The sequence below is a fragment of the Capra hircus genome, chromosome 10 (genome assembly GCF_001704415.2).
Source record: "Capra hircus breed San Clemente chromosome 10, ASM170441v1, whole genome shotgun sequence".
NCBI classification, from domain to species: Eukaryota; Metazoa; Chordata; class Mammalia; order Artiodactyla; family Bovidae; genus Capra; species Capra hircus.
In genome coordinates this window covers 82,238,790-82,266,277 of record NC_030817.1, presented here as the reverse complement: position 1 = coordinate 82,266,277, position 27,488 = coordinate 82,238,790, and the positions used below count along the sequence as shown (strand labels likewise).

General features: G+C 50.7%; 1 protein-coding gene across 2 annotated transcripts; it reads right to left on the bottom strand.

Moving 5' to 3' along the window:
• On the bottom strand, positions 733-27,488 carry PKM (pyruvate kinase, muscle). Of its 2 annotated transcripts, none has more exons than XM_005685176.3 (11): positions 27,269-27,488; positions 15,629-15,810; positions 14,948-15,039; positions 12,047-12,178; positions 11,460-11,646; positions 10,330-10,600; positions 8,372-8,522; positions 7,992-8,144; positions 4,348-4,514; positions 2,420-2,601; positions 733-1,464 (listed from the first exon to the last, which is right to left on the bottom strand). In XM_005685176.3, the coding sequence occupies exons 2-11, from the start codon at positions 15,780-15,782 to the stop codon at positions 1,358-1,360; spliced, it is 1,596 nt and encodes a 531-aa protein (XP_005685233.1). In that variant the 5' UTR covers positions 15,783-15,810; positions 27,269-27,488; the 3' UTR covers positions 733-1,357. The 2 variants fall into 2 exon arrangements, with proteins under 2 accessions (XP_005685233.1, XP_005685234.1); XM_005685177.3 differs by lacking the exon at positions 4,348-4,514 and adding an exon at positions 4,897-5,063 and having other exon boundaries at positions 27,269-27,478.

The following is a 27,488-nucleotide window of genomic DNA, read 5'->3' as shown; positions in this document are numbered from 1 at the left end:
AGGGGATTTTGAACAAGGGTCTGCAATGATTTCATCTGTTTTCCCCAGAGCTGGGGATTTCGCAGTGTCTCCCAAAGCAGAAAGCTTCTGGAGGTGTTTGGAAAGGGACTGCAGATGGCCAGGTTGAGTGGGAAATCACAAGCATTAGAGCTCATATTGGGGGTGTGACAATCAATCTGGTACGTGGGCCCCTTCCCTCTTAACCCCACCAGGAAAGGCTTGGTCCTTGGGAGTGGTCAGGAGACAGGGAAGGTGCAAACCGTTCCCTTCCCAACCCTCTCCTTGCTTTCTGAGCCTGCTTTTCACACAGGGAGGACGTGGAAAAACAGAAGAGGGCACAAATATTCTGCAAACAGAACTTCAACATGGACCTCTACTGCCGGATGACCTGGGGGAAGGAGCAGGACAAGGGTCACTTCACTCCTGGTTTACCCAGAGCAGGAGGGAGGGGCCCTTGTGGCTGCCTTCTCCAATCTTTGGTCTAAAAAAAGCTGTTAAAACTTCCCCAGCTGCGGGATCTTTTAGACCCCAGGGCACTGAAAAGGGGAGCCTATCTTCAAGGTAGTCAGCGACTGCTCTCCTAGCACCTTGGCGCCCTGGGGGACAGGATGGCCGTTGGCCTGAGTCTTAACAGGAGCACTTGCCAGGAGCCATGGGGCTCTTGCCATTTCACCCCACTCAGAGGGCAGAGTTCAACCACCCCCCCATCCCCAACAGAAAAGAGAGGAAACAGGTGCTTCAGCTGTTGTTTATTGACATACAGGTAGGCTCTATAGCAACACGCCTGGAGGCAGCTGCAGTAGTGGGGGAAATGGAAGATGGGGGGTGGAGTGTTTGTCTGCAGCATCAGCTGGGCGGAGTGAAGGACGAGAAGTATACTGTGCACAAGGTGAGGGAGGCTGAAGGGGCTGGAGAAGCAAGTAAGGGCCAGGGCCAGAGTCTACTTAAACTGGAGCCACTGCCCCACACCCGAAGGCCCCTACTCTTGATCCCGGGCCAGGGTTGGGAATTCTCTGGATATCCATTTTCTACAGGAACTGAATCGGGTACACAAAGGAAGGGAAGCAGGAGCTGTTGCCCTCTGGGTGAAGCTCTGGGGCCTCCAGTCCTGCCTGTATCCCTCCTTCATCCCTTGCTTGGATGCAGCCATGTGAGGGGTGGCCCAGCTCTGAACTACCCCACCCACGCAGTCTTAAACCCAGCCAGGTTTCACAGAGGTATTCATCTTCTTCCCTGGCGTCCCAGCCCACCAGTGCCACACGACAGCCCCAAGTGAGCACTACAAGCAATGCCGGCCTAATGAGTGGTTTGGGGAAGAGGGGTGGGACAGGGGCTGGAGGAGGGGCTTCGGAGACCATCACGGCACAGGAACCACACGCATGGTGTTGGTGAAGCCGGAACCAGGGCGCCACCCGGTCAGCACAATGACAACGTCTCCCTTCTTGAAGAAGCCTCGGGCCTTTCCTGGAGGAAGAGAAGAGAGCTGGTAAATGAAAAATTAAGCCAAGAAGGTATACACTTGGGAGTTCAGTTCAGTCCAGTCGCTCATTGGTGTCCGCCTCTTTGCGACCCCATGAATCGCAACACACCAGGCCTCCCTGTCCATCACCAACTCCCGGAGTTCACTCAAACTCACGTCCACCGAGTCGGTGATGCCATCCAGCCATCTCATCCTTTGTCGTCCCCTTCTCCTCCTGCCCCCAATCCCTCCCAGCATCAGAGTCTTTTCCAATGAGTCATCTCTTCGCATGAGGTGGCCAAAGTACTGGAGTGCCCCACAATTGAGGAAGGTCTGACAGGCCTTTACTTTCTTACACCACAAGGTGGCGCTAGCCTCACAGCCCAGGCAAAGGGAATGAGGGAGGCCTTGGTATTACTTCCTTATCACTCAGATGGCAGAAGTAGCAGGAACCTTTGGACATCATTCATTTTCTACTCAGGAAGGTGGAGAGCCCAGCCCAAGGTCACAGCTAGCTGCTTCCTCTCATCCTATGACATCCCACTTTTATACTGTGACAAAGGCCACTTGAGCACATAATCTAAATGTGAACTGGCCCCAAGTGTAGATCTGGTTAACTTTATGGGGAGGAAAAAAAAGAAAACCCTCAGTAATGAGCAAGCGCCAAAGAATGGACAAAGGTGATGATTATCTAGGATCCTTTGCTTTGGATCCCACTCCCAAAGAACATGAGGTGAGAACCTGGGCTGCTCAGCCTCACACCTCAAAGGTCCTCTCCCCGCCCTGAGCTTAGCCCAGGACTCCAGGGACTGGCATGAAGGAACCAGAGAACATTCCCAGTGAGGCCAGCTCTTGCCCGCAAAGGCCGGCATGTTCCTCTTTCAATAGGGTCTCAGAGAAGCCAGTGCTCTAGCACCTTCACCAGCCCCCCACCGGGAGCCCTCACTCCCAGACACGCACCAACATTCATGGCCAAGTTCACCCTGAGGTCCACGTCCTCAGCCCAGGCCTCCTGCACTGGGTCCTTACACACCACAGGGAAGATGCCGCGGTACAGGTGGGCCTGGCGAGCTGTCTGGTGATTCCGGGTCACAGCAATGATGGGGGCCCGGGGGCGGTACCTGGCCACCTGATGTGCAGACCTGAGATGGGGCAGGCAGACAAGATGGTTAAACAGTGCCCTCAGGGACTTCAGCAGCAACTCACCCTGGAATCCAGCTCTGCCAGCCTGAGGCTCTGGCCATTTCAACATCTGCTCCCAAGACTGAGGGGTCCCATAACCCTGTATCTGCCACAGCAGACTCTTCACAGCTATGCTACCCCAAACCCCTCCTACAGGCCAGGGCCACAGGATCATACTGACCCAGCATGGGTCACTTACTTACCCACTTACCCCACATGGCCTATACTTGGCAGATCCCCCCACCCCCTGAACTTTTCCATTCTGGCACAGGGAGGCAGCCCTGTCCAAGCTCACCACACCCTATTCTCTTGCTGCCAGCAACAGATACAAGCCAAGCAGCATGTGAATAGCACCTGACACTTGACATCTGCAAAAAAAAAAAAACAACCCAAAACAGGAGCAGAGACCACCAGGCCACCTGGGAAATCTACAAGACAAGCCTTCCCTACTGCTGTGCCCTCTCCTGACCTCACATGACCCTCAGGCCCCTGAAACAGTCCCAGTAACTAGGCTGTAGAGCCCCAGAGTCAAACCTGAGTATCTAAGCAAGGCTGAGGATTAGAAATTAAGTACTACCCAGAAGGCAAGACTAGGGGATGGGAGTGTCAGCGGGGACGGCTCTACCTATGAAGGGGACTGGACCTTTAAAGCTCACAGGCTGGATGCTTCCTTCAACACTGACACTGTACACTGGTAGGGGCTGGTGTCTCAGGAGTTGGAGGGGCCTGCCGGCAGGGGGACCTGGAGCTCAGAAGGCAAGCTGTGAGGACACGCCACAGCTGTCAGGGAAACTTAAGCCATGTCACAGCAGAGGATGCCCTGCTTAAGGCCTGGCCTCCATACAAGGCTTTCAGAGGGAAGCAAGTGCTGAAGTCAGGACTTGCTCAGAGTGAAACCCCAGAAGACTGGAACTAAAAATAGCCAAGTAGCAAAGGTTGGACCTTTTCACAAAGGTCAACCCTAACAGCTGGAGCTTTTGATCCTAAGCCCTCTACTGCGGGACTTGGCACACATCTCGTGTCCTGGTCCTAAAGGCCGTCCCACCTGCTGCTCCTTGGTGCACAGGGGGCGCCCATCTACTCCTCTCCACCTACCAACTCCGGAAACCCTAGCTGCCCCGGGGAGGAGCAGCACAGACCCATGGAGCAAGGGATATTAACTTGAGGTCCTGGATTTGGAAGGGACTCGAGCCAGAGGCCAAGTAGAGGTCTCAGCCTGGCTGCCTGGCCCGAGTGCCAGCAAGATAGCACAGTGACCTTTCCTAGGCAGCACCCACTTATCTTTGGGACTCAAAGACAGATGGGACAGGCACACCAACCAAACAGCATTGTCAGCAAACAGCAGTCCTTTTGCAAACTGGACTTTTTAAAGAGCACTTAGCTAGAAGAAGCAAAACTGGTGGTCCTTTACTTTTTAAGAACAGCTTTTCAATATCAAACAACCACTTGTCGTCAGGCTTCCTGTAGTTATCTAATTAAGTCTAGCTCGTTGTGAGGGTTTAATAAACTTGCTTTGGACCCAAATGGTTCAAAACGCCCCTAAGTGCTGCTGGGGGGTGGGGGGGCTCCTTCCCTGCAGGGTGCAGGCAGGGGGTCTTACCTTGGCTCGATGCCATCTGAGCCCCGTGCAGTGCACTGCTCCCAGGGGCCCCAAGGCAAGGGGCCACCGAGCAGGGCATTCCCAGGGAGCTGCTGCCGCCTCCTACCTGCCAGACTTGGTGAGGACGATTATGGCCCCACTGCAGCACTTGAAGGACGCCTCCACGGCCCCCACGGCGGCGGCTTCGGTGGGGTCGCTGGTAATGGGTGACAGGCGACGGAGCTCCTCGAACAATTGCAAATGGTAGATGGCAGCCTCTGCCTCACGGGCAATCTAGGGGCAACATCCGTCCAGAGGGACGAGGGGGACAGAGCTGTCAGAGCCGTGTCACACGGGACGGGGAGGGGAAGACTCGCACAGACAGCTGGGGAGGAGCAAGTCCCTGGGTGCAAGGGCCAAGAACAGCCTGATCACTGGAGGTTCTGAGCTGAGTGAGATCGAGACTTGCAGGAACCAGCCCCTCACCAGGTGCCTGTGACATGGCTGTGCCTTCTGCGCTGGAGGATCCTGTGGCCCTGTCCTGCCCTGACCTCCCTGGCTGGCTTCCTGCAGACGAGAGGAGTGTCCCAGGCTCAGGGCTGGGCCCTGGCTGTCGTCTAGAGTGGCTGGAGCAAGAGGCTGTTTATCCTACAGTTACCTGCCCTTGGGGCCCTACCTGCCAGACTCCGTGAGAACTATCAAAGCTGCCGCTAAACACTTATATGAAGCCTCCACGCTGCCCATGGCCATGGCTTCCATGAGGTCTGTGGAGTGACTTGAGGCTCGCGCAAGTTCTTCAAACAGCTTGCGGTGGAACATGGCTGCCTCAGCCTCACGAGCTATCTGTAAGGTTTAGGGGGAGGGGAGGCAAGGAAGAGGGAAGAAGGGGGGGGGAAAAAACAAACGAGAGACGACAACATGGAAAGACAGAATGGGGAATTAATGAGAGGAAGGTACCGTAGGTTAATTGGCTAAGTCTCTCCTTCAGGCAGATGCAAAGAGGCAGGGTGATGAGAGCCTGCTCGGGGAGGTTCAAGCGTCAATGGCTACTGTCCCTCCTCCATCAGAGGGGAAACGGGTTCTTCCATTCTGGAAGGATCTTTCGATTTTGGTAGGTCTCTCTGATTGGTGGTGGGGATGGAGGGAGACGATGTGATGCCAGGCTCTAACGCCTCAGCATGGAAACATTCGGAGGCTGGGGCCCCTCCCTGGCTCCCCGGCAGGACTCAACCACGCTGCCTCATGACACAGCTCGCAGGAAGGAACAGGCCCCCCTCCTCACATGGCTGCCTGGTTACCACAGGGCTTCGTGCCTGGCCTCCTCCATGCACACATGGAGTGCTTGCTTGGCTTCAGACACAGAGACGCTACCTGCCTTTCCAGTGGCCTGCGGTAGAAGCACATTGAGCAGCGCTAGAAAGCTGGGGTCAAGGCCAAGGACATGCGGCTTGACCACATTCTAAGCAGGCAGGTGGAAACTGGCAAGCTTGTGAGGGGCACCGAACAGCCATGTGAAGAGACAGGTGCCTGTGGAAGCACACAGGTGAGCTTACCAAGGCATTTGATTAAAACTGAGTGATTGCAACACCCATGAGAAAGCCACTGGGTTATTCATAGACCACCTGCTCAGGTAACACCAAGAATTAGAAAACTTAAGCTTTAGAGGGTTATAATGCAGTTATGAGCGTCTTAAACAATGATGGGTGAGGGAAGAATCAGTAACGCCATCTCATTAATCTGACACGATGAGCCAATGAGTGGCTGAATTTGCTAGGTTAAAGGGTTTCTTCCTGCAAGAATGGAATGCATGCGTGCAGCCCAAAAGGACAGGGCACATGGACAGGAAAGAGAACCATAGCTGGTACCACCTAAACCATAGTTAAGAACATCAATTGCATCAGTTACAGGAGGAAGCAGTGGACAGTTAAGAGGGGAAGCTATTGGCCAGTGTTAACTGGTGGCATGGCCAGGAGAACCTACCTCCTGAATAGGGCCATGCAATCCCATTCTCACAGTTCTAAGGGTGTTTGTTCAAAGAAAAGATTGGGTTTGGAAAAACAGACATGCTTGCAGAGCCCAGAGTCTGGTTCTTAGTCTCTGACCCCAGGACAGGCCCCACAGGAACACCTGTCCTATCTGCTAGATGTGCTCTCAGAGAATGCTGGCTTCAGAGTCAGCTGACCTGGGTCCAAACTCAAGCTCTATCATCATGTGCCCTCATCCATTAAAAAGTGGGGTGACATCCACCTCACTGAGGTTAAGAACCTGCATAAGGTTCTTAGCAGACATTTTATAACAGCAGTGCAATTTAACGCAAAGGGTGTAATTAAACATATCCCATCTAATTCACTTCTTAGATAAGGCCTTGAGAGGTTAAATGATGTGCCCAAAGACACAAAGTCCCTAGAGTCTATCATGTCAAGGTCTCAGAGGCCGTGGGGCCATATGACTAAGCAAGGCAGTATTGTTACATATATATATAATTCTATATGGAAACCCATAAACATTAACATCAACCACTCTAGAAGGGGCCGGTTCAAGGTCACTATCTCCCAGAAGAGAGGAAGTACTCACTGGGACAGGTGAGAACCGTGAGCCTGCTGTGCATAAGCATCAGGACAGCAATCATGTCATACATGGGGTGGCCATCAGCCAGAAAAACACAGCTGCCCCAAGGGCAGGCACTGGTCTCTACCGATTTCATTATGGGCAAATCCACCCACAGTACCAAGGACAGACCAGAAGACACCTGTAGTCAAGATGTCTTGTTTTACCCCTGAAAAAGTATCCACTCTAACTGTCACGTCTTCTTTGGAAGCCACTCGAGCCTAATCACTTAGACAGTGAAGAAGGAAAGGATGGTATCTAGTCCAGAGGGTTTTTGCGGGGGATGCACTGGAGGGATGTCACACAAAGGGCTTGGGGTCCTTTGCTGGCTGGAAAATGAACAGGAACGTTAAAGAAACAGTTTGCTGAGCTATACATTATCAATAGCCACCTAGGACCCTTGTGAAAGGTCAACTGTAGCGCTCTTTTCCCCAGGCCTGTGTTCCTCTTCAGGATGCTTTAGAGCAGAGGCAGCCAGGCTATGGGACATGGTCCAGCAGACCTTGGAAAAGCTAGCTCCCACAGGAGAATGAGGAGCGGCCCCTAGGGCTCCTCCAGACCCTCTCACCCCAGGGCCAGCTGGGATCAGCCAGCCTTCCACCTGTTTCTATTTGTGGGCCTGTCACCCTTCCCTTAAATCCCACTTCTAGGGTGAGTGCAACAGCTCAGCAAAGCAGGCGCTGCTGCGGGTACCATGCAAGGCCAGCTCACAGCCAAATCAGTGCAGGTGACAGCCTCCAGTGCAGGCCCAGAGGACTCCATCGGGGAGGCACTGGCTGTAACAGGTGGGGAATCAAAACAGAAGCCGAACACAGGCCAGCTGGGAGCAGGAGCTCTTGCACTTTTCCAGAACAGGGCCGAGGGGCTCGGGTCCTCTAGACTGTCCAGGGGGAAGCAGTACAGATGTCCCAGGACTCACGCAAGGGAAGGATTCACACCCCGAAGATGGGGGTGAACTGTGCTACGTGCAATGAAGGAGGCCGCCTCCAGAACAGAAGGGACTAGAAGACTGGGCAGGAAGGCAGAAGAGAAAAAAAAGACACCTCCACGGCCCCAGCACACGCCTCCTCACTCTGCTTGTGACTTGGAGGAGGGCACAGAAGTGACACTACAAGGTGTCCCCATGTGCCGGAGTTCGCCTCCACCCTCAGCGGGAGAACTTACCAGGTGCTGCATGCGGACAGCTTCCAGAGGGTAGTCCCCTTTGGCCGTCTCTCCAGACAGCATGATGCAGTCGGCTCCATCCAAGACGGCATTGGCCACGTCACTGCCCTCCGCCCGGGTAGGGCGAGGCTTCTTGATCATGCTCTCCAGCATCTGGGAGGGGACAGAGCATTTGTGAGACGTGGCCTGGGAGGGCTTCGGACACAAGGTGACCCCGTGGAAAGCACATATGTACAGAGTCCGGCTTTGTGTAGGTGCGTGGGGGCAGGAGGGCAGGGGAATAGGTGTGTGTGTGATGTGGGGCAGGACCCGTGGGAAGAGACCAGGTAGCCTCCAGAGCCTCCTTGAACAAGGACGCACGCTCAGGGGGAGGCACACACCTGTGTGGCACAGATGACGGGCTTCCCAGCTCGGTTGCACCGACCAATCATCATCTTCTGGGCAAGGAAGACCTTCTCTGCAGGGATCTCAATGCCCAGGTCACCACGCGCCACCATGATCCCATCACTGGCTTCCAGGATCTCATCAAACCTGACAGGCAAGTTGCAGAGACAGAGCTTATACAGAACAAGGGCCTCGCGTACGGTGACACCAAGTTTCCCGGGATTCTCTGACTTGGCCATTCTTGCACCAGGACAAGTACCCATGACATCATCACAGGGGTGTTCCAGCTGTCTCAGTCCCCCAAGGGGCCAACAGTTCTGCCCGTTGGACTCTTCAGCACCAGGGGAAGGGGCGACACTTCACTGAGGGGAAGGGGAGGGGGACGGTGGGGTTCCCCAAAATCCCATGGGTTCACTTCCTCTGCATCTGTCTTTTTTCCCTTAACTTTTTATTTCACATGGAGGTACAGCTGATTAACCATGTCTTGATAGTTTCAGATGCACAGCAGAGCGACTCAGCCATACACACATGTGCATCATTCTCCCCTAGGCCCTCCTCCCACCCAGGTTGCCATAGAACATCGAGCAGTCCCCTGTGCTACACAGCAGTCCTGTGGGTCATCATCTTAGATACAGAAGTGTGCACAGGTCCACCCCACACTCCCTGACTGCTCCTTCCTCTCATCGTTCCCCTCCGGTAACCGTAAGCTCATTCTCCGTGTTCACCGGCATCTGATGAGGTCCCTCTCAAGGTGTCTCTCTACCGTCTGCATTTCAGTCATCACTGCTGGGGCAGAAACGGAACCCAAGGTGGCTGACTGCTCTTGACACAAAGGTCCATGGCCTCTTCCAGTCAAGGACACTGAAAGGCTGCTCCTTCAGGGGTCCCTCCCCAATGTGTTGAAGGCACGAGAATATGGCCTTGCCTGGCCTGAAGCCAAAGTCAGCAGGTGCCCATGGCTTATCAGGATGGCAGAGGGAGGGCCCCAAATTTCCCAGCACAACGGACACTGACACAAAGCTAAGGATGGCAAGGCCGCAACAGTGGGCAGCGCGGCTCCTCCCACTCTCCCCGTGCACACACCTGACCGCTCAAGTAAGCCCAGGTTGTCAGTAGTGCTGGGTTTGAGTAGGGAGCCAAGCAGGAGTAGATGTCACCCAGCTGGCCTTACTCGTGCGGCTCTACCTGGTGAGCACTGGGGAGGCAGTGGAGCAGGGCCGGGACCATGTGGAACCAGAGGAAGACGGCATGTTTTCCCAGGGAGGTGGATACCGTGCCAGAGCTGACCCAACCACCAATCCCACTGCTTGCCAAGTGAAGGAGCCCCCTCCTGAAAGCCTGCTGTCTTCCCCCTTGTGGCCCCCAATTCCAGCAAGCTTAGCTAGTGCCAAGTGAAGGAGCCCCCTCCTGAGAGCCTGCTGTCTTCCCCCTTGTGGCCCCCAATTCCAGCAAACTTAGCTAATGCAGGAGCACTACGCATGGTTCTTGAGCCCGGGAGCAGTGGTGACCCTGTCCCTCTCCAGTGCTGTTCCCTGGAACAATGTCAAGATGCTGGCACCCCAATCATCTGTGAAGCTTTTTTCCTCCCCCATGAAATACCAATACCAATGTCAGGCGTGTGCACTAAGTCACTTCAGTTGTGTCTGATTTTGCAACCCTATGGATGGTAGCCCACCAGGCTCCTCTGTCCACGGGATACTCCAGACAAGAATGCTGGATGGGGTTGCCATTCCCTTCACCAGGGGATCTTCTAAAACCAGGGATCAAACTCACAATTCCTACATTGGCAGGTTCTTTACCACTACGGCCACCTGGCAAGCCCACCAATATCATAGGATATTCTGAGTCAGTGGGTCTGAAGTAAGTTTGAGAGGTTAATTCGAACGGGCAGGTGGCAGGCTACATCTTGCTCTGCAGAGAGCTCGGCTGGGGCTGAAGGAGGCAGGGGACTTACCTCCGAACTCCCTCATGATTCTCGATTTTGCTGATTATCTTGATGTTCTTTCCTTTCTCTCCCAGGATCTTCCTGACTTCATGGACATCAGAAGCCTTGCGGATGAAAGACGCAAACACCATATCCACGTCCTGCTCCACCCCAAACTTTAGATCCTGGATGTCCTTTTCTGACACAGCAGGCAGGTCCACGGCAGCCCCGGGGAGGTTCACACCCTTCTTGCTGCCCAAGGAGCCACCATTCTCCACCTCCGTCACCAGGAAGTCAGGACCTGTATGGAATGGAATAGGTTGGGGAGGCCGAGCCCTGGGCGCAGGTGTCCCCACCAGGAGGCAGGCTCTCCCTAGTCGAGAGAAGGGGCTCTGTGCTCCTTCTCTGTGCTTCCCACGTGCTCTGGGAAGGAGCACACGGTGGGTGGTAGAGCCAGGTGTGAACACTGCCAGGGTTCACACTCCAACGACTGTGGGCAAGTCCATTAACCTCTCTGTGTCTCACCTCCACAGGGATAATAGTATCTACTCATTAGGTTGTTTCAAAAGTTAAACAATATCTACATGTAAAGAAAGAGCTTAGAGCAGTGCAGATCACTTAAAGGTTAGCTATCATTCCCAGGAACACTGGAGTCCTATAGACACCATGTTTAGTGGATAAAGGAGGGAAGCAAATCTTCAAATAGTGAGGATGGGTAAATACGCTTCTCATCTGCTCTCCAAGAGTACAACTGAACTGGAGTGAAATCTGTTTTTGAGGACAGGAGTTTATTATAAAAGGAACTCCTGGGACTTCCCTGGTGGTCCAGCGTTTAAGAATCCACTTGGCAATGCAGAGGAAGGGAGTTTGATCCCTGGTGGGGGAACTAAGATCCCACAGGCTGCACAGCCACTAAGCCCTCGAGCCACAAGAAATGAGCCCATGTGCCACAAACAGTCCAGTGTTGCAACTAAAGATCCCATGTGCCACAACTAAGACCCAATGCAGCCAAAATAAATACAAATAAATAAGTAATTTGAAAAAAGAAAGGAAGTCCTGAGACTATATAGATTCAGTCTCTCTGCCAACCAAACAATCCTCCTACCTTCTGGCAAAGAAATTTAGAGATGGGAGCTGCAGACCCTGACTTCTGTCTCTACCTTTCTGCTTCACCAGCAGAGAAATAAGCCCGTCATCCACGTAGATCTTGCTGCCCACGTCCACCACCTTGCAAATGTTCTTGTAGTCCAGCCACAGGATGTTCTCGTCACACTTTTCCATGTAGGCATTGTCCAGGGTGATCTTCAGTGTGGCTCCCTTCTTCAGCTCCACTTCAGCGGTGCCGCTCTGCAGCAGACAAGAAAGGAAGCCACAAGTCCAAAGCTGGGCCTTCCTGGCAGGAGAAAAGCTTTTTCCTCTAGGGAACCAGGATTAAATTTCAGTTGGAAGTAACAATAAAGCCTTTTCTAACTTAGTATATATTTCAAGGAAATAACCCAAGAATAACCTACAGTGTTTCAGTGATACTAAAGAGGAAGAGATAAGCTGCTCCCTAAGACTTCGAAGTAGGTTTTGAGTGTAAAAGAGGTTTCTTTCTGGTACTGTTTCTTAGCAAAGCAAGTCAAAGGAAGACTTTCTACACTGATGGATAAAACTCTCATTTATAGACCTAAACTCTGAGAAACGTGGCTCCTGGGCTCTCTGGGTCCCCTATGCCTTCTCTCCTGCTTCTCCCCAAGATACTCACGCCCTTGATGAGCCCGGTTCGGATCTCAGGTCCTTTAGTGTCCAGGGCCACCGCCACTGGCCGATAGAGAATGGGGTCTGAAGCAAAGCTTTCCGTGGCTTCACGTACATTCTTGATGGTCTCTGAGTGGTACTGGGGGAAAAGAGGGGAGATGTTAAGCTCCACATCGGTCATCCCACACAATGGGATCTAGGATTGGCGCCGAAACTGATCACCGGGATTCTGGACCACTGCCTCCATCACCGAGCATCCTCTACCTGCTTACATCAACCTCCTCGCCTCTACTCACTTCTCGGCATCCCTGAACACCAAGCTGAGCTCTCTGTGCTTTACAGCAGATTCCCGCCAGCTCTCCACCCACTTCTACCAATGCCACCACCCATTCTAAGGGCAAATCTTAGGAACTTTAGAATATTTACACCCATACCTTTAACGGGTTTTGGTGGCAACACATATCAACATAAAAGAGGCTTGTTTCCTCCCCCTCCAGCCCCTAGGATTCAACAAATATCCTCAGCAAATAAAGCAGACAACTGGGGTAAAAGACCTTGTATCTGGATAATACTGCTCTGGCCACCAGAGTTAGAATGATAGATCTGATAATTCTGAGCTCTTCTCTATCGATTACAACTGCAATTCAAACAGTTATTTACTTAAGCTGACGCAGCCCAAGTTAAATACGTTGCTCAAGTCAGGCAGGCCTGCTTCTGACAATCACTTCCTCCAGTCTGATTAGAAAAGGAAATGGAACCTGGAGAGGTGGGAATATGCCTTTCTCTGAAATAACTGACCTTTGCTATTTCTCACTTGCGACAAATCCTGGCTTCAGTCTCACCTCGGAAGCCCTCTCTCTTTTCCATTAGCCATTACTGTTTGACGAAAAAAGGGACTCAGAGCCAAGACGGCAAAAGTTCCTAGCGCTCTCAGTGTGACATTGCTGATAACACAGGCTCCCAACTCAGCACTCTGTGGGCCTCATCCTTCAACCACCACCATCCAGGCAAGTGGCACCTGAGAAGACGACACGTCTTGCTCACAAGAGCTGCCAAAAGTGGGGGCTAGAGACACTGTGGCAAAGCTGTCAGAAGACCAGATGCAATAACAACAAAACCAAGAAAAGATCAGATGGTAGATGTTCCTCTGAGTGAAGGACAGAAAGCAAATCCAGTGTTCTGCTTAGCAGAGTATTAAAAACGGTCGAGCATGTCTCAGCAGTTTGTTGAACTGTAACTGTTTACATTATATAACTAATATTTCAGATCAGTTTCCAAAACTCTGATTTCAGGGGCAACATAATTTCATCCTGGTCAAAAACCTCAAGTTAAACCCACAAGGGACTTCCCAGGTGGTCCAGTGGTTAAGACTCTGTGCCTCCAATGTGGGGGCCCTGGGTTTGTCTGATCCCTGGTTGGGGAACTAAGATTCTGCCATGCAGTGTGGAAAAAGAAAACAAATTCCAACTCTGGGAATAGGAGTCAAAGCTCAGATAGTCACCAAATGCCTCTTGCAGTTTAAGAAACTAACCCCCCTGAGCCAGCCCCCTCCAACAGGTGCAAATGCCATCCTCTCCCCCTGCCATTTCAGAGCTGTGTATTATTTTACTGGATGGAAGAGGCCATAGAGCCTAGTTAAAGGTCAACTTCCTGAAAGCTATTTCTGCTCCTTCCCCTGCACACAGCAGACCCTGGCACAAGTCAGCAGGAGGGATCAATTGTGAATGGACCTTCACTGGTGTCTCTAGCTCTCTCTCTGGGCTAAGCGCAGGTTTGCAGGAATGCCTACTGACTGCTGCGGAGGACTTCACCTTCGGGGAATTTAGAATGCCATCTGTGGGCTTCTTAACCTGCCCCAGGGTGCCTGCTGAGCGTACTTCCCCTGAACTTGGTCAGGTCCCTGTGACATTTGCAGGCTACAGGCTGTTTATGGAACATGGGTTAGGGAACCTACGAGGAACACTCTCATGTTTCCAGAAAGGAGGCGTACAGTTTTTGGATTGCATTTCCTGAGGCTTTATTTTTAGTTTAAACTTATCACCAACTTTCAAATGCCAGAGGGCAACCCCTTACCCCTTGACCTTGTAGGGCAGCATTTTCTTTATTCTGAACAGGGAATACAGAGTCCAAGAGGAGCAAGAGTTTGCCTGCCCCCTTGGTCTTCTATCGATGCCAGTAGGAAACCCCATGGCACTGTTCCTTAGGCAGCCCACACACCCCTCAAAATGAGCTTGTTCTGATCTTGGGAACAGAAGCACAATGGAGCACTTCCCAATAGCTGTCACCTGGTCCCAGGGGTCAAGTCAGCTCATAAACAGCCCCAGTACTAACACACTCCTCCCAGATCACTGGACAAGTGTGCTGACTTTATTTTAATGTCCCAGAACTCCTGGGAAGGGACAGGCTGGGAACACAATATTGATGGAGTGGGGTACTACACCCTAGGACCCAGTCCTTCACTTGCAATAGTGGAAACCCTTCTCTGGGACCTGTCCCATTTATCATGGGTCTAAAATAAAAATAGGCCAGAATAACCTGCAGGGTGACTTACTGGTTCATCATTGCAATTATGAACTGTTATTGAAACCCTGGTGCAGAAGTGTCAAGCCCCACGGCTTAAGAGGGGATTCCAGGAAAACCCTTCCATGCTTTCCGTATCAAAGGCTAACGGAGCACAGGTGTTGGGGAGAACCATGGCTGATGACAAAGCAGGTCATCTTTGCTTAAGGAGACCTAGCCACTTGAGATGTCAGGGGTTGGGGGGAAGAAGAGTAGGGATGGGCTGGTGAAGACAACCTTGCCATTGATTCCCCGCTTTTTCTTGCCTGGTCCACTGTGGCTAAATAAACATGGCATGCCGACCCTGTTTCCTACAAGCTGCCCCAGGGGCCACACCATCAAGGCTTACCTCGTGGGTTCCATGAGAGAAGTTCAAACGAGCCACATTCATTCCAGACTTAATCATCTCCTTCAATGTCTCCACTGCTCGTGAAGCTGGGCCTAGTTCAGAAAAAAACAAAAAAAAAGTTTGAAAGTCATTAAGTGTTCATTATCCAAAAGAGGATTAACACTTCAAGTGTGCTTCAGTTTAAAGAACTTTTAATAACCAACGTAAAATGTAGCCAGCCGACTATGTCTTCCCCGAAGCCCAGTCAGATGTACAACTGCAGCATTTTGGTTGAACAGAGCCAAGTCCACAAGATCTTTCCTAGGTCTCTGAGATGCTCACAACCAGGAAGAACTGCCATGGAAAACACCCTCTAAATTTTACCTTTAGAAGAACACATAAAGCATATGAATTCCTTCCTGCAAATTCCTCTGAACTCAGTTTGAAGAAGGAAATGGCAACCCACTCCAGTATTCTTGTCTGACAAATCCCATGGACAGAGGAGCCTGGTGGGCTACAGTCCATGGGTCATAAAGAGTTGGTCAGGTCTAAGTGACCAAGCCCATGACTTCATTTCCCCTGAGAATCTCTCTGTAGCATCCTGCGCAGAACCCAGAACCCAGGTGTGCTACATTTAGTCTTTTGCGGGGAGAAAAGCTCACTGTCTGAGGAAGCCCTGAGGGCGTGGGCACCCGCACTCACCAATGGTACAGATGATGCCGGTGTTTCGGGCAGTGATGGGCGGTGAGTCAATGTCCAGGCGGCACATGTGCTCCAGGAATGTGTCGGCCATGGCTGCGTGCAGCTGCTGAGTCTGAATGAAGGCCGTCCCGGCGTCGCTGTGGTGCTTCGACATGGCTTCTGATGGCTTGGGTCCAGAGGAACTGGAGAGAGAGTGTGATCTGTCTGAGTGGCTAATATACATCTTGGCACAGAAGCTGCTTCCTGCTTACACATTAACTCAACAAGCATGCTCTGTGCACAAGCCACAGGCAGCCCTGCCACGCTCTGGCTATGTGGGTGCTCAAGTTGGGCCATGGGCTCACATTATCATGAGCAAGTAGGAAAGACCCCAAAGAATAAGTCAAAACCACATTCCCAATGAATGTACTTCCCAGGCACATGTTAAACACACACCTCCCTCACACTGGGATAATGTCTATCTTGACAACTTTCCTACTAATCCTGTAAATGGCACCATTTATATGCACTGCATGTTTCCTCAAAAAAAGCCAATCTTCCAGGGATACAGACAACTCACCCCTAGCTTAGTACTGTGGTCAATCTAGATCTTTTTGTGAAAAGCTGTCTCAAAGCTATAAACATCTGCTATGGGGTGCGGCACCCACACTCTCTCTTAACAGTCCCCATCCAAACCCAAAGCGACCTTCCTGGTCGTGGAGACACAACCACTATTCAGGTAGCCTCCTAATCCTGGAGTCTGAGGTTTCACTAACCCACAGGGACACATTAAGTCCACTCCTCGATTCACCCTAGGCTGGACAGTATGCCCCTGCCCACTGAGAGGCAAAAAAACCCCAATCCCTGGACAGGTAAGTCCAACCAGAACCAAGAATGCAAAATATTTTTTTCCCCAGGAATCTGTACTTAAAAACTACATCTGGTACTTTCAGTCAGAAGGACTTAAGCACACTCAAAGCAATTTGCGTCAAACCAAGGATAACCACAATGGTCCTAGCCTGGCTCTAAAATTATTGCACTATGAAGAAATTAACACTGCTTGTCAAATCCTTTCCAGGCTGATCTTCTGACCCACCACCCATTCCCTTTCTAAGTCTGGAAAGCACACCACTCACAGTAACAAAGACCATCTGTTCCAGGTAATTAATCAGCCCAGGTCACAAGGCTGACCCAGGGCACAATGGCTCAGACCTTTGTTTTTCTTCATTGCTGACTTTACAACTAAACTCAGTCAGTTAGTTAGCTGATTATAGGCGAGACTTGAGAAGCTTCAAGCAGTGTCTGAAGACTCATCAGGTAAGCACGGGAGCGGGAAGCTTGCAGTCCTCATCAGAATGCCATTCGTTTTCGCAGGTTTTCAGACTAAGGGCTGCTCCTTCTCAAATCCTCGTGCCTACGTGCTGCACCAAGGCATAAGAACAAGCCTTTCTTTTTTGGCCTGTCCCACCTCCAAAATCTCAGGGCTCCAAACCAAGGCACCCCACACATGTAACCCTTACTCTTTCTCCTCCTCCATCCTTGACTATGTGGCCTCTCTGGGTGGCTGGAGCACAGCAGGCATCTAAACCCATCTGACGCTTTCAAACAGTCTGGTAAACTTCAAGAAGCTCTGTGACCAGTTATAAGTGACGCTCCTACAAGTTGTTGAAAACCGATAGCTATAGATCCCCAACTGCACCTTTAAAAACAAGAAACTAAGACACCAGCCAACTACTCCACATGGCATATACACCGTTCCTTTCGATGTATATCTCCTAACTCCCCACCACATAACCAGGTACCAAGATGAAAACAACACTCTCTCCTCCATGACCCAGTGGTTTTGGATCTCTTAGCACCAAGACCTTGGAGGTAGTCCGTGTTTGCTGAATGATGTTTCAGAGCACCTATTAATGCCTCTGTGTCAAATCGAAGTTATAGCTCTGCCCTCTCCCCCACCAAATCTGAGAACTTCTGAATCACTGACAGGATGGCCTGGGCAGCCAAGGTCCCTTTCCATGCACTCAGGGTGGAAGCTGGGCTTACACAGTAGCACCCCCTATTCCTGTGGTGTGTAGGTGCGTCTGGCTGTGAAAGGAACACCACTGAAGAGATGGTTCCCTTGGTGGCACACCAAGACCACTGGAACACTCAGGTCTCACTGTGGCCTCCAGGCAAATGGAGTCATCCAGTGTGACCTCAATGAGTGGGTTAAAGTAACTCTTCTTACAAATCATCAGTTGGGGACCTCACTGGCAGTCCAGTGGTTAAGACTCCACACTTCCATTGCAAGGACCATGAGTCTGATCCTCAGCTGGGAAAATAAGACCCCACTGCTACATAGTGTGGCCCCCCAAAAAGGCATTCGTTGGATCGGCTCTAGACCTGAGACATCAGGGTCTCCTTGCAAAGACCCCCGACTGGGGCCACTGATTATTGTGTCATACCTTGTGTTCTCTGGGCTTGGGCTTCCGGTGACATAATGCTCTTTTTTTGACTCAGGGTGGCTCCTCGGCCCCACTTGCAAAGACTGCTCGGAGCTGAGAAAGGTTTGCCCTGCAGAGCTGTACAAGGATTAAGGTAAAAGCTGAGTACAACTAAAGCTCTTTGGGGTAATGGAGAAATCCCCTTAATAACCAGGCATCCAAGCAGTGGTAGTTCCTAGAGATTCGGCTATGTTATAAATTAATATGCACAAGTCACCCAAGAAAATTCTCAGGTAAAAGAGCTGTCAGTGGCTCCTTTGCAATGCTTTATCCCCTCCCCATAACGTCTCTTTAAACCTTGGTTTACTAACATTTCACTATAGCCCCGCACTTTTCTTTGGGAGGGGAAGCACTAAATTAAACATACATAACTGGACCAGAAGGATACCCACCAAAATATTATCAGCATATTATCTGGGTGGTAGGATTACAGCAAATTTCTTTCTTCTCTTTACTAAAAAGTTTACTGATACTACTTTCATAAGAAAGGTTCTAAATGTACCTCTTTGAAAAATGACACATTTACAAGCATCCTGGTAAAAATGTTGGAATTAAAACAAAAGTGAAGGTCCTCGTGCCATTATTCAACTGCCACTCTATGTACTTCAGGAATATTCTAAACATGGTAGAGGTGGAAAAACGCATCTTGGGCCCTAGATCACAAACTCACAGCAGAATAGTTTCACTGACTAAGAAGATTAGCCTTAGGAATTCTCTGGTGGTTCAGTGGTTAGGACTCAGCGCTTTCACTCCCTGGGCCCAGGTTCAATCCCTGGTCGGCGAACTAAGATCCCTCAAGCCACATGGCACAGTGAGGAAAAAAGAAACCCGAGTCACTCTAATACAGTAGTTACCAAAGGATGGTCCGTGAGAGCAGAACTTTCAAAGACATTATTTGCCTTCTTTAATGTGCTGGTATTTGTACTGATGGTGCAGAAGCAATGGGCAGGTAAAACCTTGATTCGTCCAGAACCTCCAAGTCGGGGGGAGGAAAGCTAATATGGTCCAAAGGACAACTCTGCGCCCCAAATCTGAGTTACATGCCCAAATCCAACAAACTTCTCTTCCTGTTTAGCCTGCCCTCAAGCATCAGAGCAGAATCTTTGTGACAAGGATATTCTAGTACAGAAGGGCTGCCCCAAGAACAGGAGATGCTATCAGCAGACACAATTAATATACTGGGCTCAACCACTAACCCTATTTCATCATCTCAGATTAAACCTGAGGTCTACAAGCTCTGATCTTTTGCTCACCCAGGCTACTAAGTACAAAAATAACAAGTGAAATTTTACTTGCCATTTGAGTGTGTGTACCCACCAGCAATCCAAAAAAGCTGGCTTGTCAGCAAGTCTGTCCAGATTCATGAGATCTCACCATGTCCTTACAGTCCACTACCAAACCAGAGACCTTGTCACCTGCCCAGGTCCCCAGCTGGGTTTCCATTCCCTCAAGCGTTCCCCCGGAGCCTCTCATGAGCCTCTTCTCCGGAGCACAAGCTGCCCATCCCCACCTAGAACAACCCCTAGACTCTCCCCAGCCTCTGGACAGTGCCTGCCAGCACACATTGCCCAGTTCATGCCAGTCTGAGTCATTCCTACATCCTCCTCCTCAGGAGGCACAGACATGCAGAGCCAACCTCCAGCCAGCAGCGGAAGCTGGGCGTCTCCACTGATGGCAGCGAATGCCGTGCCCAGGTACGGGAACCTGAATCTTGAGCCCGAGCCCCTGCTGCAGCATCCTTCTCAGAGACATTTCTCCTCTGTGAGAAACAAGGCACCATCAGAGGCCTGAGAGCAGCTGAAAGGACGGAGCAGGCACAAGCGACTGCTCAGCTCCACGGGCCCCGACTCCCACCTCTCCTTCTGCAAGTGGCTCCTGGTCTCCTGAAGCCACAGTTCTGTTCATGCCAGACACAAGTCTCGGATCACTCTTTAGAAACCAGGGGGTAGAAACCATAAAAGAAAAAAATACCCAACATGTCACTGAGAGCCAGTACTGGCTGGCAGGGTGTGCTGGAAGGATTCACGCTTCACTCCACCGATTCAAGCTTTCACAAAAGCCCACATCATTCTGCCCTAGTTAAAGCCAGCTTGGCCTATGAGACCACATCTGCATAAGCCAACCTTTAACCAATGTGTGCTCTGATGCCAATCTTACTACACAGGCTGACTCAATGATGATGGCACCTGCTGCCCACGACTGTGACATCAATTTGCTATCTACATCTCCATTGTAACTGAGTCTCCAAGCCAGCACGGAGGTCTGATTCCCAAATCTTTGGCACACCAACAACCATTAGAAAGTTTTCATCACAGTATGTTGGACAGGGACTTTCCTGCTGGCCCAGTGGCTAAGACTCCAAGCTCCCAGGTTTGATCCTTGGTCAGGGAACTAGATCCCACATGCTGCACCTAAGACCTGACCCAGTGAAATAAATAAATATTTTAAAAATGCTGGACAAGGCATTCAGGTCAGTCTGCTCTCTAGAAGTTCTGTTAGTAGATGATGGAGCAAAAAAAAAATAATTCCCAAGACTGGCCCTTATCTGACAAACGCAGTGACAAGATCAAAATGGGTGCCAGGCCAGGCACAAAACCTAATAAGGTCTGGAGTGCATACTCAGCTGTTCATCCTATTTGTTGCTATCGGTTAGCCGCACCTTACATCTTACTCTTTTGCGATCCCATGGACTGCAGCCCACCAGGCTCCTCTGTCCATTCAATTCTCCGGGCAAGAATACTAGAGTTGGTTGCAACTTCCTACTCCAGGGCGTAGGGATTGTAACTGAGTCTCCAGCACTGGCAGATGGGTCCCTTACACTGAACCACCTGAGAAGCCCTTTATCCTCCTACACAGTTAGAGTAATGATAACAGTATATTTGCATATAGAGTGGGGCCAGGACAAGCAGTTCTTAGCTAAGAGATGGGAATATTAAGTCCATTCTCTCCTCAACAGGTCCCATAACAGAAAGCATAGTCTGGTGTTACCATGTTACACAAAACAAAATGAGCCCACTGTAGGTTTAAGTAAAATTCCCTCGCTCTTTTATTCAGGGTTAGAACTAAGTGACTTGAATATTATACATAGGAGCCCAAGGTCCTATTTCAAATCTGAGTGTGCAATAGGGCACAAAAGCTGATGCTAAACGAGCCCACCCCTATAAGGACCACTCAACTCCAGGGCAGGAAGTCCTGAGTCAGAGAAACTGCTACCATTTCAAATGCTGAGGATTTCCTGGTTCAATCACAGATGCCCAGAGAAGAGACCTGGTTTCAGTCTGGAGGAGGAAGTGGAGACGAAGCTTTTGCTGAGCTGTGCTCCTTACTAGACTTACAATTATGAGGCAGTGCTTCAGGGCATGAGACTGACACTTTGGAAGCACCAAGGGACCTGGGACCCTGATTCAAGATCCTTCCAAGTCAGGTACAACACCAGGGGGAGGGATAGCCTCAGAAAAGGGAGGCCTTGGCTCAGTACTTAGAGGAGGAGCTACCCTCCATCAGTCATAGCTGCAGGGAGAAGAGGAGGGGATGGGAGGAGGAAGGGCATGCCAGATCTCCCAGAGCACTGACCTACTTGGTATGCCTGGTCTCCCTACAGTGACCACCATAGGTTTGCTTGTTTTGAACTGAAGAAACATGAACATCTATATTTCTGCCACCCAGAACTGACCATTAACATTATCTAAGGAATTCCCTGGCAGTCCAGTGGTTAGGACTCCATACTTTCACTGCCAAGGGCTGGGTTCAAACCTGGTTGGGGAACTAAGATGCTGTGAGACATGGCCAAAAAAAAAAAAAATTGTTCTTAATCCAGATTTTTAGACTTAAAAAAAAAAAAAAGTATCCAATTCATTTGTCCTCCATCCCCAGGTGGTTCCTCCAACCCTTTCACATTGCCTCCTAACACCCAACCAAGGTCATGAATTTTCTGTCCTTATAGTTCATCTAAGGGTGTCTTATCTCTACTCAACACTATGATACTGCTGCTTCTATAATACGCTAAGTAATGCACTGAAAGGCACTATCAAACAACTTGCTTTCGCAGCATACTTAAGATCTATCCAGTCGGCACACAGCTCTAGTTAATTCATATGAACTGCTATACTACCCCAGTGCGTGACTAGACCATCTATTTATGTATTCCCTTATTGGTTGATCATTTTCCCACTAAGCCCAATTTTCCCTCATTAATCAATACTATAATATTTCTTCTAGTACATGTCTCTTTGTGCAGGTGTGGTTTCTATATCCAGAGGTGTATTCCTGGGCCACACGGTATGCTTGCTTTCTGTTTTACAAAATAGTGCTTAATTGCTTTCCAAAGTGGTTATACTAATTTACAACCAACCAGTAAAGTGAGTTCTTGCCTTCCCACACCTTTGTCAACACTTGACATTGTCAGACTCTTACAGCGTTTGCCCATCTGATGGGTGATGTGTTAATCTGCTCTCTAACAAAATAACAAAAGGAGGATATCAGATATCAGGATAGTTTTCTTTTGAGTCTTTACTTTCCTGCCTCTTATCTAGACTAAAACTTCAGTGCTCCTCCAAAATGTTGTATGGCTTGGTCTCATATGCCATGACTGCACTCATCACCTGAGAAAGGGGTGGTGTGATACCAGTCATCTACAGTTAAATATTATCTGTTGGCTGATTAAGTGTTTGGAAGGGCTGGGGCTCCTTTCAGATAATTTTTATAAGGAAAAAAAAAAAAAAATTTTTTTAACTGCCATCAGCCGAGCTGGTCCATACTCTGAAATGCCAGGAGCAGCAACCCTGTCATCGCTAGTCTTGGCATCTCCCTGACTAAAGCCCTTGTCCGACTTCCAAACACAGCTTGCTGGCGTCAGGAAAGAGAGGCTTACTGGTCCCCAGGAGTTTTGCCTATAGGGAGAAATGGGGGAGGGGAGTCAGAGGCCACCAGAAGTACTGCAGCCTGGCTCTCCCTCCTACGTGCAGACGGGCACAAACCAATATAGGAAAAACGGCTGCAGGGGTGGGGTTGCGCCACTTGGTGGCCCTGCCCACCTCCCCTCCTAAGCTGAGCAGTCATAGGAGGAGGTCCAAAGGTTCAGCGGAGTCTGCACGCACTGCCACTCACCACCCGTCCTGGCTCACCTCCCCCAGAACAGCTTCTTTAACAAAGCCTCAGATAATCAGCCTATTCATTTATCTAGTCCTTGGCTAGTTTGTGGTTAAAGAGAGAGAGAGGAAAAAAGCAAGTTTCCAGAAAGTATGGTAGAATTAAGAATGGTCTTCACTGGGAATTCCCCGGTGGTCCAATGGTTAAGACACTGCACTTTCAATGCCCAGGGCCCACGTTCAACCCCTGGTGGGGAAACTAAGATTCCCACAAGCTGTGACACAAAGCAATGCCCCCTCCCCCCACCACAAAGAGTGGTCTTCATTTAGTTCTATTTCTATCTGTACAAGAACTGAAGCTTAAAGTGATGATTCAAGGTCCCATAGGACTGGTCACGAAGTAAATCACTTACATGTCTCACAAGACCCTCACTCAACAGTGTTGCAAGACAACTCTGCTCCCATGGATGCCTCATTCCTGTGGTGCACCAGTTAACTGGGATTTGACTGTGGATATTCCGGATGATTCAGAAATAAAGTTAATGTCAAATGAGTCATTCCCCCCCACCTTCAGTCTTAGCTCTTAGCCAAAATAACACACCCTTACTTGCCTTTATAAAACCTGAAGACAAAAACTCCTGTAGACTTGCATTACAAGTCTGTAATTTAAGAATTCGGAGAAGGCGATGGCACCCCACTCCAGTACTCTTGCCTGGAGAATCCCAGGGACGGGGAGCCTGGTGGGCTGCGTATGGAGTCACACAGAGTCGGACACGATTGAAGTAACTTAGCAGCAGCAATGTAAGAATTGCATGTTTTTCTACCTTCCTGCTCTCAAACATTTCCCCATTTCTTTCACTGCCTCAACATTAAGAAATAAGCAGTTTTAAGAAATAAAATGGCATTTCCTGTGACCCCACATTAATGTCACAACACTCAGGGCACACAAGCACCTCCCCTTAGGTGTTAGCTGCTTGGAGTAACAGCTATCAAACTTGCCAAGTCACTGGTGCTGCAATTCCTAAAGACCCAATAATGCTTTTGGTTAAACTGTGAATTCAACCCTGAAATTATTTACTTCTAATGCAGTGCTTAAAATGAGAGCAGCTCTCCTATATATAAGACTAATGTCCCTCCATTTTGGCTCCAGTCTAGTAATGCAGAAATGAGTTCAAGGACATAATATTTAAGTCATCGTTATTCATCTTCCCTACAATGCTTATTCCCAAAAGGGTTGCCACATCCATCGCACAAGGCTCAGGACAGGTGTGCAGACTATCACTGGGGCCTGAGGCTCTGCCACGTGGCAATTAAGCACTGTCCAGAGAGCCTGGGGGCCTCCGCTATCTGTCACCTAGCTGAGGCACTCTTAACTGGGAGGAATGCATACTTCATTATTTGACTCACTGAAAGGGGAGAGGGGATTCTTAAGCCTGCAAAGACCACAGTGGTTTCCGCACTCACCCAACGAAGACAGTTCTCTTAAAAGCGGAAAAATTCAAAGGTTGAGTCATCTTCCCTACATCCTCCCCCACCCCACCCCCAACACAGATCTGGTGATGTTACATACTCCTCCCCTCAGAACAGCTCCCCGTGCATTCCCAACAGTATCCTCAGGCAACCTGAGGGTGAATTATTTGCTAACAATGCTGTAGAGTCCCGACCTAGAGCCTCCTCTACACCCCAGGGAGCGGCCACACCCTGCAGACAGCAAACAAGGAGCTACTGTCCTTTGCCTCTTATCTTAATCTCACACCAGCTGGCTGAGCAAATCCCAGAATGCTACCTGGAGTAGGTGCCAATAGAACCTCAAGATTTTAGTCTTAGGTTTGCAAGTTTGTTTCTAATCTTATAGCCAAAAGCTATAATACCAAAGGCTGAAAGCCATCTCCCTTCTTGCCTTCTTTTGGCTAGAGGACCAAAGAGCCCCTGTTGCAAGTGGAGAGTAGCAAGGTAACATTGTTAGTTACTTTGCCAACACTGTAGCAGGATCCCTGAGCGACTGGTTTCTAGGAGATCTCTGGTATTTACATACAGCCTGACTCCCAAAGATGAACTATGACCGTTTCGGGATGGCAGCAAGAAGAGGAGCGCTCGAGTTCAATTATAGATGAAGTCATTGGGCTCAGTGACCAAAAGAATACATCGGGAGGCATCGCACCAGAGATTAGACACTGCACCCTGCATAGACACTGCACAGATACTCAATATGTATCTATGTAAGTGTGTATATAGCGACCCACCCTTTCAACAACCAAGATGAAAAAAGTTACCATTTTCACATGGGAAACTGAGGTCCTGAGGCTGAATTCCCCCTATTATTCGTATCAGTATGTAATGAGTTAAACCTGATTCTGAAAGCCTGTTTTCAACTTCCCACTGCGTCTGTCCGTCATGTCTGGACCTCAGTTATCAGGCTCATTTGTATGGGGGAGGGTCAGTGTCCCGGGTTTGAAGAACATAGATAAGAAGCCAAGAGATGCCAACCCATTACTGAGTCTTCAAATAATCTTCAGACTGGAAGGTGCTTTTCCGCTTCATCAAACCCCATGTGATGTCACCTGGTGAGGCCTCCTAAACCCCGACAGGAAGTGCGTACCTTCCACGTGGGGAAGCACGTGTGTACCTTCTTCACGGCACTTATCAGTGGTAACTTTTACATTCGTTTCCTAATTGGACTGAGCTCTGTGGGCTAGGACGATTTTAGTCAATCTGGTCTGGTCTCCACAGCCCTCCCCCAAACAACTCTTTATACGAGTTTTTAATGAATGAGCTCATGTACGTGGCACCAAGCTCTTGATATATTTCTACTCTCCTCAACCCGCAGCCTCTGCGCTCTACAATCGGGCGCATCTGTTAAGCAACGCTGTTAAGTAACGTGAAGCAGAGGCAGGGAGCCAGGTGAGTGCCTCGAACTCGAGGAGGCCTCTGAGCAGCCTCCAGAAGCTTGTCGGGCCGGAGATGATGCTTGGTCGGTAACGGGCCCGAGGGTCAGTGTTTCTTGAAGCCGAGGAGCGGGCGCGGCAGGGCGGGTCCGGCGCCGCTACGTGCAGCCCCGCCTCCGCGGGATGGAGCCCGGGACACCGCCCCCACCCCCAACGCCCCCTGGAGCAAGCGGAGCGCTGCGGCCGCACTATCGTATTCTGGGCGGCACAAAACAGGAACGCGCCACTGGGCAGCCACCCTTTCTTCCTCTGCAGCGGGTTAGACCAAGGGTTACGTAACCCTCTAACTGCGCCTCCGGCCGGCACTGCATCCATCTCCGGGCCGCCTGGGAGCCAGCCTGCCCATTCGCAGACCAATGCACTTCGGGAGCTGACCCCGGAACTCCAGCCCCGGGCTGGGGAACTATGATGGAGAAGGGGGGGCAGGAGATGGGTGGCCGAGGGCGGGGACGGAGAGCAGGCGGACGTGACCAGAACAGAGGGGGAGGGGCGAGGAGGCTGGTGGCGCGAAGGAAGGTGCGCAGGAGAGGGATGCGCTGGCGCGGACGTGACCAGAGAGGCGGGGGAGGGGCGGGAGCCAGGCGTGAATGAGGGTAGGTACAAGAAGGGGACAGCAGCGGAATGGAGAAGGAACAGGGGAGCGGAGCTTGGGGAGTTTCAAGGAGAAGTTACAAAGAAAGCATCAGAATGAGGGGGACACGGACAGGTTGAAAACAAGAAGCGAGTATTAAGGATGATGGGAAAGGGACGGGCATAGAAGCAGAGTGGAAACGGGGGAGACTGACGCATGAAAGGAAACTATCAAATTAGGAGAATAAAGGGAGGAAGAGGAGAGCGAGACCAGATCGAAGAGGGAGGAATAGGGAGGTGAGAATGGGACCAAAATGGGGATGGGAGGTCAGGGACTGGGGCAGGAAAGGGGCTGGCTGACCCATCTGCCTTCGGAAGAAGTGGGAGCTGGGGGCTTTGAAGGAGATCCTAGGCACAAGCAGCCTTTCTCCTCTTTTCTGATCCCAACCGGGTGAGCCCAAGATGCCCCGGCTCCTGCGCCATCCTGGGTCCGCAGGCGGGCCAGCATTCCGCACTGCCCCGGGAGACGGAGCCCCGGTGGGGACGGATGGCCCAGCCTCTCCCCACGCTCACCTCCGACGTGGTCCGGCTCGGGATGCGCTGCTACTGCACACAAGTCCGGAGGCTCGCGACGCGTCGCTCCAATGCGGAGATCCGCTGCCTTAGCCTCAAGGTTATCCCGACTGTGGGCCGCCGCAATCCCTCCGCCGCCCCGCCTCCCATCCAATCCTGGCTCCCGGCTCTCGGGGCCCCGCCCCTCCGCGTCCTCGCCGGGCAGTCACCTTCAGTAGGA

Excerpts from the sequence above, each read along its gene's own strand:
- PKM (XM_005685176.3), bottom strand. The coding sequence starts at position 15,782 with ATGTCGAAGCACCACAGCGACGCCGGGACGGCCTTCATTCAGACTCAG. Across the intron at positions 2,602-4,347 it reads GTCCTCACCAAGTCTGGCAG|GTCTGCACATCAGGTGGCCA; the intron begins GTAGGAGGCGGC and ends GCCCCATCTCAG. Across the intron at positions 1,465-2,419 it reads GAACTTGGCCATGAATGTTG|GAAAGGCCCGAGGCTTCTTC; the intron begins GTGCGTGTCTGG and ends CTCTTCCTCCAG.